We start from the raw sequence: 15,328 nt of genomic DNA, 5'->3' as shown, positions 1-15,328 counted from the left end.
GTTCTGGAGCCCCTGGGCAGCACAGGCTAGTATGTTGAAATGAAAAATGGCTTCAGCCTCACCCCAGAGCCCCTGAAATTTCAAGCAAGATGGATTTGTTGCTGATGCTGCAGAAACATCATGACACGTCTGTTGCAACAGGGAGAGTCTTTTGGTCAGTACTGTGTGGTGCATGAAATGGTGTCTGGTCCCTACTGTAGGGTGTGGGATGTAAGATGGAGGAAAGGAAGACCATGCTGATCTGGCAGGAGAAAGAAATATGGATATCTGTGGCAAGTGAGACTGCAAGACATCTGTGGATGCTCTCTGTCCCCCTGAACTCCCTGAACAAGGTTTACCAGACTTCTGCCATAGTAAAGTGACATACTGCAGGGTTATCTAAACAGCCTGTCCGGCAGCAGGGGAGTGGCACCCAGAAGACCAGTCAAAAAGCCTTTCTGGGAAGCCTTTAGAAGTGTCCCCATTGACCTCCAACACAGGCAAACTGCCGGCAGATCAGAGGAGTGGCTCATTGCCCCAGGAGGAGAAGTGCCTGCCTAATCCCACAGGAACCCACCCCCTTTCCCAGGCAGCCTGCAGCACTGACCATTGCCTGGCTGCCCATCCCTTTATTTTAAAGCATGTCAGACGTTCAACCTGCCAAAGCACAGTGTAATAATCTGGCCAGGCAGGGTGCAGATGGGATGGTGTGGTTGCTGTGATCTCAGTAAATTAGCATGTAAACATGTTTTGACTGAAGAAAACTGCAGGGTCGTGTTCAAGAGTGGTTCCTGGGTAGGATTTACAGTGCTAGGCAATGCATTTCAATGTGGCCACAGTGGCTCTGAGGGAGGAAGCACCATAAAAACCAGCCAAAATATCTGGCCTGGCTTCCAGGGAGATAGCTTGTCTTGAGCCCTCCTCTCTTTGCCATGAAGAAGGCATGTGGTCTGGAAAAGGACATTTTTTCTGGGTGCAAGAGCATCCTTAAAAACATAATCTATGCTTTCTGCCTCAGCCCTGACATGATTACAGGGCCACAAGAAACCTGATGCCTCTTACGAAGTAATTTGGAAAGAAGAAAACCTTATTTTCCAGAGCTGCCACGAAATGGTCCCAGTCTTCCTCAGAGACCATGGCTGTAGGAATATGTGATTTTCAGGCAGATATGGAGTGCATTCTTAACAGCATCAGGGAAAATAATTTTTCAGTTCTCTTCCAATTACCTGCATCAGAGGTGATTCACAGAAAGTCCATGTATAACCTTAGTGCTCTTAGGTGTTTGCAAAGCATCTGTCTGAGCGAGGGATGCCAGTACTGGTCCAAGACAGCAAACTCACCTGTGAGACCCTCAAATACCAGAGTTTATTCCTTTGGTGTCACTGACAGTGGGGACAGCTTGTACTGCACCCATGAGAGGGCTGCCCAAATTGGCATCTTCATAATAATGCAAACACAATGCTAAATGCAAACACAGAGATTTAGTCCTCAAGGGCTGCCAAGTCACCTGTCAAAGCCTCACTTATGACAGGCCCCAGGTGAGGTGGAACTGGGTCAATGGGCCACAGGTCCTGGAGCTTTTGCCAGCCTTCACCTCTCCACTGCTCCTGCACCAGGGGCTTCGAGGATGGGCAGCACAGGGACACAGCTAACAAGTTACTTTTGTTAGGAGAGCACAGACATTGTAAAGTGACTTTCAGCTTGCAGTTTCTCTCAGTACATCACATAACCAGTTACACCTGGGTGTTCTCTTCCTAAAATAAGAGGAGGTGCAATGGGTGCCCAGCCCATCAGCTAATACACATGGAATCCAGCTATTTGTACAGAGCTAGTACCATGTCTCCTGGAGTTATTTCTTCTCTCCCCCCCGTCTTTTTTCTCTCAGTGAAAAGAAACATATTCAAGCTTCTTCAGAAGACTGCATTAGTGTTTTCTTCTGGATCTATGGGAAACACAGACATTAGGAATGCAAATGTTAAAGCTGTTCCTGCAGATCCATTAGCTGGCTGGAGCAGAGGTTATGACACATGCAGCCTTGAAGACAGGCTGATATTTTCTGTTAAATTCATGGGGCTTCTTCAGGGTATCCTGTAAATTGGGTTCCTATATGAAGCAGTTTTCTAAGAGAGGAAGAAATTAAAGAGATAAGCTCAAATTTTACTGTGAGAGACCCCAGTGGAGCCAATGTAGCAAACTGCAATTGCTTTTACTACATCTTGGAGTAACTGGGAAGCCATCCTTCAAATGAACAAATAAGCTTGAGCCCAAATACCCTTTTTTTGGGCACCTCTGTTTGACAGAGGCCTTAAGCTACAAACTCAGGAGCAACCTTGTACCTTCACCCCAGGAATGGGCTGACTACCACTGAAAGCATGCTGAAGAGGGGCACTGGGATGTTGAAACAGCAAATTCCTCCAAATCCTCTGACTGAGCTTGTGCTACTGGAGCAAGACACAAGCAAAGGAAGCCAAGCCACACTTTGGATGGAGACTATTTGTCCTCTGGAGCAGGAAGCAGCCTTTCTCACCCTGTGAAGAGGCCAGGGCAAAACATGCTGAGGAGTGGGGAAATGTGTGGGACTCTTGGGGAGAAGTGAGCAAGGCAGTGGGTGGAAGAAAGGAGGAGGAAAAGGATGAAGAAGAGACACAGGTAAGTGAACCAAAAGGGATTCATGGGTAAATTCTGAAATTAACTGAATTATTTCCCTGGAATCACATTACACATACTTATTTCAAGCCCCTTGAGAAAATAAAGTATGTATTTTCATTCTGGATCAGTGCTGGAAAAGGCAAGGCTGCAACCTCCTGAATTGCGTGTGGGGGGGTGACCTCAGGGAGGGAGGGGTCAGCCACTGTATGAAATCCCCATGTCAAAGGGCCTGGGGGCCCAAGTGATGCACAAGGCACTCACTGTATGTCCACATTGTCTCCTTCATAAAGGGGGCTGGGACTGGGAAAAAGGAGGCAGTTTCCAGGATACTGGCCAGCAGCTGCTGGAATGCCTCAATCCCCCCTGCCCAGCCCCTCCACACTATAAAGACAGTGGGGAGGGGAAGAGGGAGGAGAAGTTGCATTTGTGCCCTTTTTTCTTCAGGGGTGAAAACAGGGAAGGTTTTCCTTTCAGGGATCAGCCCTCAACTAATTCACCTGTTCTTCCCAATTTAGCAGTTCCCAGCAGCAAATAGTAAAGACTTTTTCGATGGTCAAGTCCTGACTCCCCAGGGCATAGAAAAATGACTCAAAAAATGCTGAGGTCTGCAACCTGTTGGAAGTTTTGTCCACATCTGCTTTGGCTTAAGAACTCTGTGCTCTCTTCAGCTGTGGGATGGACTAGGTGGTAGTTAATGTTTATTCTATACCTTGGGACAGGGGAGGAGGCAGTCAGGACGCTGAAGTTGGTAGATGAGCACGATGGGTGTGTGTTTCAACACCTCAGAAAACAAGGTCTGAATTCCAAGTTAAACAGACAAGAGGCAAATGCAGAAAGAAGGAAAGGATACCTGCACTGTACAAAGAGACAGGGAGGGGCTAAGAGGAACAACTAATTTTTAGGTTGGGTCATATGATAGCCCTGAAGACACTGATACTTTACCAGAAGCTCCACAAAAGTTTCACCTCCAGCCCCAGGGTGCACAATTGCTGCACTCAGCCCTGGGATGAGATCACCTTGGTCTTGGTGCTGTCAACACCTTGAGCCACCTATTCGAGGGCCATCTTAACTGTTCTGCAGGTTGGTTCTTGGTATCCAAGTCTGGGTATAATGGGAACAGAGCATCTTTGTTGCCATCTGAGAAGAACAAGAAGACCCAGCCTACCCCAGTTACAGTCACGCAACTCCCATATTAGCTATGGATCACACCAAGGAAAGAAATGCTTCTGCTGAAGATGTTTGTATCAGGCTGTAATGGTGGCATTGGGTTTTATGGGTTTATGTTAGTATTTTTTTTTGGATGAAGTGCCGAGGTCCTTGATGAGGACTGAAGTCCCACCCTACATGGCTGGAAGGATTTTCTGTGCTTGAATGCACACAGAAAAGGAAGCTTTAGGGCAGGAAGGGAAGGAGAAGGGTTTTTGTAAATCATCTTTTGTGAGTCCTCCCTTTCTCTCAGCGAACCAAAGGCTGTTTTTCAGGGGAGACCTGGGTTGGCAAGCCACCAACACATTAATGATTGCAGACACAACCATTCAGGCAGCTCTTTCTAGTCAAGGAACTACAGAGTCCCACACAATACTGGCCTCCCAGCATCTTCCAGTGCCACCTCCTCCTCATGAAATGAGTGTAATCAAAGCCACGCTCCCCTCAAAGAGAAGCAGCACTAGCACTTACAACACTATTGCTTTTGGGCACAGCTTTTTGTGCTTCTCTGAGCTGTCAGGATAGGAAGGACACTTTGCTGTAGGTCTGGTCCCCCACCCAGGCTCCATCGCGGTCACATTCCTCCTGGCCACAAAGAGCTGCAAGGCGGGGGTGAAGGTGGGGGACTGCTTTGAGTACATCATGAGGCAGCAATTTTATTTCGTGTATTATCAAAAATTGTACATTTCTGGAATATTTCCACATTGCTAAATCTAGATGGTATGGCCTGGAGCTGTTTTCCAGGGGTATCATTTTGTTGAGGATTGTGCAATATTTTGTTCCAGCTACTTCTGCCCTCCCTGAACTCAAAGAGAAAGGGCTGACTTGAACCAACACTGAGGCAGGGATGCTGGCTTTAAAGCACAAGAAAACTGGCTCACAGGTCTTGAGAAACACATCTGAGGGATTTTTAATTTTTAAAAATACGTACAAGACTAGGCAGGACATTCTGAGGTTAAATTCTATGCATTTACAGGAACTCTGGTAAAGCAATTAAGGTCCCAGATTTGACTTGCATTAGCATATTTATAACCTGGCGGGGAATGTTTTCCATATTCCTTGTGTCTATTTTTGTAATGATACTAATCCTTTCATTTCTGTATCACCTTTCATTCAGGAGGACTAGATCCCAAGTTGCTTTACATATGCAGAACAAAAATACAGGCAGATATGATGGTGCTATACCTAAACCAGGTTGGAAAGTGATGTGATAAATGCAATTTATTGAATATCTTTGACAACCTTACCTTCTTTTCACCCCTTTGACTATATATTAGAGAATACAGAAACTCCTCATGCTGCTTCCAAGTGCCTATGCTCTCATACACACGTTTTACATAAACTTGCCTCCTCTTTCCCTAAAATTCCATGTTGTCCTCAAGTCACACTTGGCATGAATTGTAGGAATTGAAACATTCCGTCCCAGGGAGAAATGACCAAATTAAAAAAATTGAAGCTTTTAGACAGAAAACTATTGTTTTGAGAAAACATAAATTTCACTTGTAAACTTTTTCAAATTATAGCTGCACAACTGCACAGAACTTGTGAAATCTTAAAAGGTCACCGCTCTAGAATAAAAGGTAATTAATCATAATTTATTGTCAGTTACCACCATATTAGATGCTGTTGAGTTTCTCAACAAGAGCCATAGACACTACTTTGCAATTTAACCTCCAAATCCCAGAGGTCAAGTCTGAAGTATCAGTTCAGAAAAATAATAATAATAGTAAAGATAAATGATAATGAAATTAATATCCATAGCTTTTTCTGAACTTTCTGTTATATTTGGGTTAGGTAGAGAAATATTTCTCTGAATGGGATCCTTATTATATCTTTTTCAGACTACTGAAAGCATGAAATGACTCATGACACTCATTGAATATTTTTGAAAAGGAATTCCTTGGAAAAAAAAAGAAGAAACAAAAAAAAGGAGTTAGGAAGTCCCATGTTAATAACATTTTCTAATAGACTTTAATTATTTGCACAATTATATTTTGGGGCAAATGACATATTTGACATTAATACTACTAATAATATTCAATAATTCAATATAGTCATGTATTGTCAGAGGTAAGCCTAGTTTTGTTTTAATAAAAACGGGTTGATAATTTCCTCTGAACAGTATGAAACAGTAATCTTGTCAGGTCAGTCTGTAATTAGACCTGAATCATGAAATCACTGTTATACAAAGGACCATTTCAGATTTCATAAGAGGATTTCATTCAGTATTAATCACAGCTTTTCTCTTCCTTCATCTTCAGATTTTTGGAAGCAGTGTGTTCAAGCCGATTTGGCTATAAAATAAATAGGAAAACAACAACACAATTTTCTGTACTGCAAAATATCCTCTGTGTCTGGATTTTTTTTTCTGTGAAACATGGCTTTTTTTTTTCTGTGAAACATTCTTATAGAACTGTCACACATAGGACATGTGTGTTTTGTGCAAGGCACTGTGTAACATTTTTAGCTCACAAAGGAGCCTGAAGTTTGGTGAGAACACACCAATGGCTTTGAAAAGTGTCACTAACCATTTCACAAGTGCAGTAAAGATACCTGACAAATGAAAAAGAACAATTTTGTTGTGCTGCCTGTTCCAGAAAGCAATGTTTTTAGCACATGTTGTCTTTGCTGTGCCTGGTCACTTCCCAAATTAGCTGGTGAAACACAAAGCATTAAGGCTGGAAAGCTGAGTGCTTTCACAGAGGATGGGGGTCAGCATTTCACAGTACTAAATCCTCTTTGATCTGCTGAAAAATTCAATCCAACAAGAGCATGATTTTACTTAACAGCACGTTGGATGAGAGGGTTGGCAGAGGTGGGATGTTTCCCTCCTGGCTGAGATCTGGCCCCTCTGCCATTACAGGGAGTCCTGCCACCCCCTTCCTCCTCATGGTCACACTCGCTTCTGCTGTGTTTGCATGTGTGTGCCTGTGCTTGTGCTCAGGTCTGAGCTCCCTGTTTCTGGCAGCTGCTGTAGGTGAGTTGTGGGTGAGTTTTTTGAAGTCTCCTGAGACACAGATACTGCTTGCCCAGCCCACAAGAAGGTGCCTTATTCTCCAGGTGGAGGCTACTCGGATGAGATATGCACCATCAGTGACTGAAGAAAAGCAGAGTTTTTCCCTAGTATGCTAGCACATGGATACAGCCCCTGCTGTGGGAGCCTCTGAGGGCTGCCTGTCAAAGCCAAGGGTAGGGGGGAGCTATACAGATAGGGTTTTCCTCTTGTGCACACCCTGCATGTGACAGATTTGCTGTGTGCTTCCTTGCAATGTGCTGGAGCTTGGAGAAGGATGGAAAAATCTGTCAAAACATTTCTACTTTAACAGAAAGCTGGGTGAGTTCCCTTGCTTTTAATAGAAGTTACCTTTCTTTTACTGCTAAAAATGCTAATGCAGAAAGCAGCTGATCTTATTCAGTAGGGCTCACATTATTTTTATAGTATTTTGTCTTTGGAATAAAGCACAGCACATTGTGAGTCAAGAGTGGTAAGGATTTTATGGAGGAAGACAGGCCATGGATTCCCATGGATGTTCTTGGCTTTCTCCAGACTTTTGAGCAAAGCTGAGTGCTGTACCATACCATCAGACACAAAGTAGCTCCTTAAAAATAAAAAGGATTGCCATTTGTCACTTCAAAATGCATTCAACAGGCTCTTGCCTATTTGGGTTGTTAGGATGTTTCATCACACACTTTTGAAACACTTCTCCCTATCCCACAACTGCAGCTCTTTGCCTCTGCTCTAATACAAACAGTGATGATAAATTAATGTCTGGCTTGGCAATATAGCTACAGTCTCCAATTATGAGAAAGTGTTTTCATTTAGAGGAGAGAAATCAAATGACAGATTCCACTGTCTCTCACCCTTCCTGTCTGTGAACAAGCTGGTCCTTGTTGTAAACCCTGTGTAACTTGCTGTGAGGGAGGAAGCATTGTGGAAGCCCCCCATCCTTAAACTAGAGGTAGTGCTTCAGTAGTTATTCATTGGGGTTTTCTTTCTAGTAGAGTTAACTGTTTCAAAAAGAGAAGGAAAGAGTTTCTTGAAAACCAAATACAAAGGTTTTACAAGCATCAAGAATCAGAGCAGGCAGAGGTGAAATGAGTTGTAAACATGATGCTTCCTTCAAGCACAAAATCACCAGCACAGAAGTAACAACAGGTTGTTGTTCACCCTTCAAAGTCTGGGACTGCTTCCTTATGTGATGCAGAGTGGACAGCCAGAACCCCAGGACAAGCAGCTTCTTCAGCTCTGCTCTCACAAGGCAAACACTGCTGCCTCAGGCTGGTCACCTGGAGCTCACATAACACCTTGGCTGTGGCCAGGATGACTGGCATTGCTCAGGAGTACCTCACCAAGAATAAACATCCACAGAGCCCTGAAGCCACTGTTCTCCAGTGCTGCTCGCAAGGGCTCACCAGGTTTCCTAGAGACACAAAAAATCAAGTGCCAAGTATCACTCTTGGCACGCTGGAGTGGCTACATTGGTATGCTCTCTGAGAAAGGACCACATGATACCTTCAGGCTGGGGAAGTTTCTAGACATGTGTTACTGTCCATGCTACAAAGAGCCATGGAAATCTGTGGCAGGCAAATATTATCAGTGTTGTTTCCTTGGGTTTCCAGTCATAACCATGTCAGGATATGGTCATGAATGCGTACATTAATTCTGTTTGGTGCTTTCACAGCTTTAGAGAGAGGGAAGGCAGGGAGCCTTTGCAAGCAGCAGTATTTGATACCTGCAGGCCTGTGGATAGAGGCTGGGAGGAATGAAAAGAGCCCCCTGTCACAGTTTAGCATGCAGAGGGATAGCCAAGACAGCAGGATGTGTGGAGTGTTTGCGCATGAGTGTAGGAGTGAAGAGAGCACGAGTAGCTGTACCTCCTCTTTGTATCCCCCAGATGCTGGTCCTTAGGGAAGCTCAGCTCACTAACTGTGAAATCTGTATGAGAGAACAGCAGCTGGGAGATATAAAGGCAGGGATTTGAATGCAGTGTGTATTTTCAAACATGAAAACACTGGAACAGAGTCTAACCCCTCTTTGTAATTTCCCATGCCCAGGCTACCTTCAGCACCATTAATCGCAGGAAAAAAACTAGATTGGCCTTTGAGCTAGGGCTTTCCTCCCTGATTACAATGTTTAGACTAAGCAGTGGTGGCTAAGCCCCAGATGCTAAAGCTGTGCATCGGAGGCACTCCCATTCCCGGCTGGAGGATGATGTGTTAAGGGACTGCCACCTGGCAGTATCTTCAAGGAACTGCAAAAACCCTAAGCAGAGATGAAGGGTGTTGGGCAACAGCCTACTGGGAGACTTGCAGGTGCACCTAGGAAGGAGACATGAAGAGTGAGCCAAACTGGTACTGACTACTGAACTATCTGGTGATAAATTGCTACTCTGTCAGAAGACACCAGGTCTGTGAGATGTTGGATACAGTGACCACATTATCAGGGGCTTTCTCACTCCGTTAAAAAGTTGGTTTTTAGAAAAAGTTCAGAAGAAGTCTGACCTAGTTGCACTTATCTATTGCACCTTTCTAACTAAGAGCTAAGCTCTTGCTCTGTGAAGATAGACCCAATGAGGCAGGTCCCACCTTGTCCCAACTCTCCTGGGAAAGCAGAGAAGGTCAAAGGTGACAGCTTGTCTGGAGAGTGTCATGGGATAGAAAGAACAATAAAATAAACTCCTTTGGCCAAGTTCTGGCAACGCAGCTATTTCCATTTTCAAGTCTTCAATATGGTCCACTTGCCCTTGCTACCCTCTCCTTTATTTCTGACAAGCTGGCAGACAAAACTATGAACACCTCCCCAGCACATGCTCTGGATTTTTTTCCCAAATAGGTCTCTTGGCCAGCTGGCCTAAAGCTTTCTAAACCAGCCAGCTTTGAGAAGGAGCAAGCAGCAAGCAGTAAGTCACTTATGTAACAATTTGGAAGACATGTCCTACCCTTTAGAAAGTGCCCTCAGCTGCCCAGTATCACAGGAAACAAACCTCCAAACCTCCAGGTCTCTAAACAGAGACCTGCATGAACAAGACAAATTAGAGGCTTGACTGAACCTGAGACCCTTTTTCCAATAGCCACCATGCTTAGCAGGTGAATGTCCCTTGAGGAGCAAATGAACTCCAGTCATTGCTATTTGCAGTAGTAGGCTTGGGTTCTCTTTTAGTAATTTATGTACAAATTTTCAGACAGAGTAAAGCTCAAGAGAGATTGAGAGCTGCAGAGACTGAGTCCCTTTTTACTTTTATAGCCAGGACAATCAGTATGCTAAGGTTCTGGACAACACCACTAACACGCCTTCAGCTACAACTTCTTAAGACCATTGCTAGACATGACAGCTCAGGTAAGCGTGTTCATATATTGAATATTTTTTTCCATGGAAAATATGAGAAAAGGCTACTCTGCCATTTACACAGTTCACTGGAAAGACACTGATTGGGGACACATCTGGCAACCTAGATGTAAGAGTACCTCCTTAGCCCCCTGAAGATAGCCCATGACTCACAGATCCCTCATGTCCTCCAGACCTGGAGGAGCTGAAGGCAGCAGGGAGGCCTTGATACTTACCAATCTGTGTGTGCATCATCGATCACCAGGAGGATCTTGGGTTTCTGGGCCACAGGTGGTGTGGGGCTGACCGAGTGGTCAATTAGTCCTGCGGCCGCTTGCGTGGTTTGCTTCATGGCACTGGAGATGGAGCTGAAGATGCTGGTGCCAGTAGAGGGGGAGTGTGAGGGTTGGGGTGGCTGCGGGTGCTTTCTCTCCATGGCAGGAGAAGCGGGGGAGCTTGTGGAGCTGTCAGGCCTCTGCAAGTCCATCATGTAGCCATTGGGCAAATTTGCCACAAAACTACTGTCTGAGAGACGTCGCCGGAGGAAATTCATTGTTGGAGCGTTGTGTGGAAACCTCCTCAACAAGACTGAGTCTGAAGAATGGTGTCACCAGTCCCAGGGAATGTTTCTGTGAGAATGTAGGCTACCTCCGTGCAGTCCTGGCAGGAAGGCTTTGCCCCTTGAAATCCTGCTGGAGAAATGTGTCTTTGTTTTATGGCTGTATTTTCTTTCTCTTCTGTGGAAAGAGAATCAAAGACATATATGTGAGACACAAGCTGTGAGTTTCAGACAAGAAAAACACTTTTAGCCATTTAAATAGGCACTATGCAGTATGCTGTGCTGGTATAGCCAAACAGGTAGGAGAACGTACAATGGTCTTCCTCCTATCCAAAAACCTTTTTTTCTAGTTAGGGAAGAACAACTTACACCAGCTTAGATGCTAACATTTCTATAACCATACACTGTGGGGAAAGAAAAATAATTCTGAATGTAAATTATAATTTTTAAAAGAAAGAAGCTTAATTGGGAGGTTTAGGCTGGATGTTAGGAAATTTTTTTTTCACTGAGAGGGCTGTCAGGCATTGGAATTGCCTGCCCAGGACAGTGGTGGAGTCACCATCCCTGGAGGTATTCAAAAGGCATTTGGACCTGGTCATTAAAGATGTGGTTTAGTAGTTGACTCTGGTGTTGGGCAAAAGTTGGGCTGGATGATTTTGGAGGTCTCTTCCACCCTAAACATTCTGTGAGTCTGTAAATGTTCATGAACTGTTTTGTTTACAGATTCCTATGATGTGTCTTTTTTAATTGTAGTCTTTTCTGTGTTAGAAATAACACACATAATGCACCTGTTACAGAATAAGCAGCATATGATCCAACAGCATAAAAAGTTGTGTCATCTTTGGCAGTCTTGTAATCAAGGCTCTGTATTTAGGGAACATATGTCCTAAACATAGCATGTAGAAAATAAATAGTGGGAAAATCCTCATACACATCTTAATCAAGTTCAGGGGCTGCTTCAAACTGCTTGGTTCTGTCCCTGCTGTTCTCTGCACTCAGAATTAGACTTAGAAAGGTGCATGCTATTAGTTCTAGACATAGCAGACTACACGATTTTACAAGTTCACTTGTAGGATTTTTGCAGTTTCTCAAAACTGAAAGTCTGACTGTATAATCTTCACACATATTTTTTTGTTAGTATTTTTTTTACTCTTACTCTGCTCACCTTTTCCAGTGAGAAAATGATCACTGTAAAATGTAATTATCAGGCTGCTTTCCCTTGACCATAATATGATAACTTTTTAATTTTTTTTACCCATAACATTAAGTTTTTGAGCAGTTATATTACCTCACAGTCTTCTTTTTTGTAATATATATTTTTTACTTGAAAGCACAGCCCAAAAATGAGATTTCCAAGTATTTAACCAAGACAGCCTTTGAGTCTCGACCAGAAACTGACTGGTGAGATTTAAGGGAAAAAAAAAAAAGAAATATATTGCTCTCAAAATATAAATGTTTTTCAAGACAGACATATCTGCAGCTACAAAAGTGAGAGCTACTCCATTCATCAAGCAAGACAAGTCACATGAATTCCTCGTGTCTATGCCAATCCATGTCCCAAGCCCCTTCGTATCTTTTTGAAGAAGCTCCCTACAAAAGCTGGGGTCCCTTGCCTTGGCCTGCCTGGTTTGTCCTCCCTCAGTGCCCATGCTCTTGTCCCAGCCTCTGGTTTCCTCCTGGTGACAGGAAATTGTCTTTTCCCCCTAGGCCCAAGAGAGCTTGGTGTCTGTGATTCTCCCTCGTAGAACTGTAGCTGAGTGCTCATGGAACAACTGAATAGCTTTCTGAAAAGAAGATGCCATTTATTTTCACCTCTAGGGATTTGGAGACAAAGGATTCAGACCTGTCTGTGTCTGTACCTCTCTTAGCCCCTAGAGCCTTAGGGAGGCTGGGGTGAGACTGGATGGAGTAAGCGAGCTACAAAAGAGCCCCTTGGCACAAGTTCCCCCAGATCTCATCATCCATCACCACCCTGACCCTGTGGGCACAGGTAATGATTCTGGAGCAGAGGGCTCCTTGCTGAAGCTGCTGACAGCATTTTATTCGTGCAATTTTTCTTCTGATTTCTTAGCCCTGGCAGTACAAACCCTCTGGATTTGCCAGAGCCTGGAGGTAGTCTTTTCCCAGGGAACAGCTCAGGAAATCTTTAATGACTTCCTGCCACATTTACAGTCGATAATGTATCTTGAGGCATTGTGCTGACTTCCCACCCAGTCCTGGCATGCTCGGTGACTTCACCAGCAAATGCATGCACTGGTGAGTGCTTCAGTAACAGGGTCTGTTTATGCAGCAATTGTTCCAAGAAGCACATAATATATTTTACCCAGGAATCATGACCCAGCTACTTACCTCATATATACACACAGCCTTTGACCTACTCGTGTCTATCAGAACAGAACCATCCACTTTTACCTGCCCAGGATGACCAGGGTTGTAGAGCCTACAAAGACTTTGGGGCAATTGCATACGTTGTGCTGGGTGAAAATGTGCTGCTCTGTGCTGCATTCAGGAACCTGTGCTTTCTACCTTGCATAAGAAAAATAACAAAAATCCCCTCACTTTAATGACAGTCCACTCAACAGTAGGTTTGGTCCTTTTTAAGAGGAGCATCCTAGAGATCTGTCTACTACTAAAAGGACTCCAGATTACTTGTTCCTGTGTACACAGCAATTAGGTATGTGCTCTTGGAGGACCTTGGCATGAGCTGGCATGTGGTGGGATGCAATTTATTACCAGTCTTGGGGGAAGCAGTTCTAGCATGAAACTCCTTCCCTTTATGTGCTTTGCACAGCATCAGAGAGAGCTCTGTGACTCTGCTCTGGCAGAGTCATGGGGGCGAACACTGCCCCAGCCATACAGGCTGAACAAGGCTCTTCTCACAAGCCAGAAGCCTTGGGACAGGATCAAGCAGGGTTTACAAACTCCTGTAAATGTTTCTGCTTCACTGCCAGGTGCTTGCATGGCTGCTTCCTCCTCTGTGGGCTTTTCACACTCCAGAAGAACATGGGCTCCTTGCCTAGCAAGTAAAGAGATGGGCAAATGTCTCTTCTCTGCCCTACACTGTGGAAGAAGAGTTGAGAGTCTTGTGGTATAGGATGTCCCAGAGCTGGGAAGGGTCAGAGTACCCTGAGATATGCTTGGAAGACACACAGGTTTCCTTCACAACTGGGCTACCCTGATAGTACCTTTCTGGGTACCACTTACAATAAAAAATGTATTACATTTACTGAAAGGACCTGACCATTTGCCTCCTAGACGATTTTAAACAGCAATATTTACACTCCCCCAACATTTTTTTCCATCATGATTTGGTAGTAGAACATGTTTCCCAGGAGGCAATGGACCTGGCAAAACTCTCTTGTTCAGAGAGTTTGGGATGCTGCATGGAGGTTGCCTTTCCCTCTGCTGGCTGGCACTGCCTCTCCTTGCTGTGAAGACTGAGATGCATGCTGTTGGCTTGGGAAGGAAGGAAGGAGAGAAAACCTTAGCAACTGATGATGTCACAGGGAAATCTCCCTCCATCAAAATACAGAGAGGCTAAATTTAAACAGGATGACACTGGTAAGGCAGAGAGTAACACTCGGATCCACTCAGGATAGGAGATGGCAAACCAACCGGGAATTTTGATTTTGGGTCTGTCAAAGCAAAGGCACAGACTGTCCTCCTCTCATTACATACATTTTTCTAATGAGCTGGGCAATGTAATTAAGATAGAATTTTATTTTTTTTTAAATAATGGAGTTATTAGTGGCTTTGCTGTTATTGATTTATTGGTTGTCTTTAGTGCCACCAGAGATCTTCTCTGCAATGTGAGCAGTCTAAACTGCCAGCAGATTCCTTTGCTTACTAGAAAACCTTATTGTCTGCTTCTGCATCGTGTACACATACTTATAGCTTTCAGCAGCAGGTGTTTTCATCCAGGCACAGCTTGAGTGGGTTAGGACCTCATTTTCCTGCTGTTAGAAGATCATTGTGGACATCCTGAGGTCTTAGCACACCAGGTCAAATCTGGCTCTGAGCAGCTCCCATGGCATGCAGCATTCACCTGCTGGAAGTACAGATCCTGCCCTAGCAGGCAAGCGAGGCTGTAACTGTGACAAAGCCAGGAGCCAACACCTCTTTCAGAAGCAAGAAATATCTGCTAAGTGGTATGGTGTCACTCCAGAGCCACGGGTGGGAGAGCTGCTGACTCTACACCACCAAGCTGTACTTTGCCTCCGTGTACACACCAGTGTCTTTCTAGTGCTTGCATGGAAACAAGTCACCTGCTTCATGATGGGCCAGGCACAAACCTGCTCCTGGGAAGGTCTGTAGCACTCTGCACAGTTGATATACAGCCCACAGGCTGCTTCCAGGAGAGGCAGCAGCTCCTGTTGCATTCCTTCAAGCTGCAATAGAGCAGATGCCTCCCACCATGCAGAAGTAGCCTACTGCTGTGTGGAACAGCTGCTCCTGAAAACTAGCTGGGAAAACAGTGGGCATCTGGGCCATGGAGATGCAGATCAGAGAGCTGGCTTATATTTTATGATAGGGAAATAATAAAAAACAAGCTATAGGAGAACGAGTGGGTTTTAAGAGAAGCGAGCAGGCAGGAGTGAGGGGGAGAAGAG

At 44.6% G+C, this 15,328-nt stretch overlaps 1 protein-coding gene across 2 annotated transcripts in view; it reads right to left on the bottom strand.

Annotated features, from left to right (window-relative positions):
* Window positions 1–10,712, bottom strand: part of SYN3 (synapsin III) — a 177,612-nt gene extending 166,900 nt beyond the window's left edge. For both annotated transcript variants that reach the window (XM_008505123.2, XM_008505115.2), the window contains exon 1: window positions 10,396–10,712. In XM_008505123.2, the coding sequence (XP_008503345.2) occupies window positions 10,396–10,712 (317 nt within the window). The remainder of the gene's footprint in view (window positions 1–10,395) is intronic.
* Between the last annotated feature and the right edge of the window lie 4,616 nt (window positions 10,713–15,328).

This window comes from Calypte anna, chromosome 1 (assembly GCF_003957555.1).
Source record: "Calypte anna isolate BGI_N300 chromosome 1, bCalAnn1_v1.p, whole genome shotgun sequence".
Lineage (NCBI taxonomy): Eukaryota > Metazoa > Chordata > Aves > Apodiformes > Trochilidae > Calypte > Calypte anna.
Note: the sequence above shows the minus strand (reverse complement) of the source record. Positions and strands in the feature narration are given on the sequence as shown.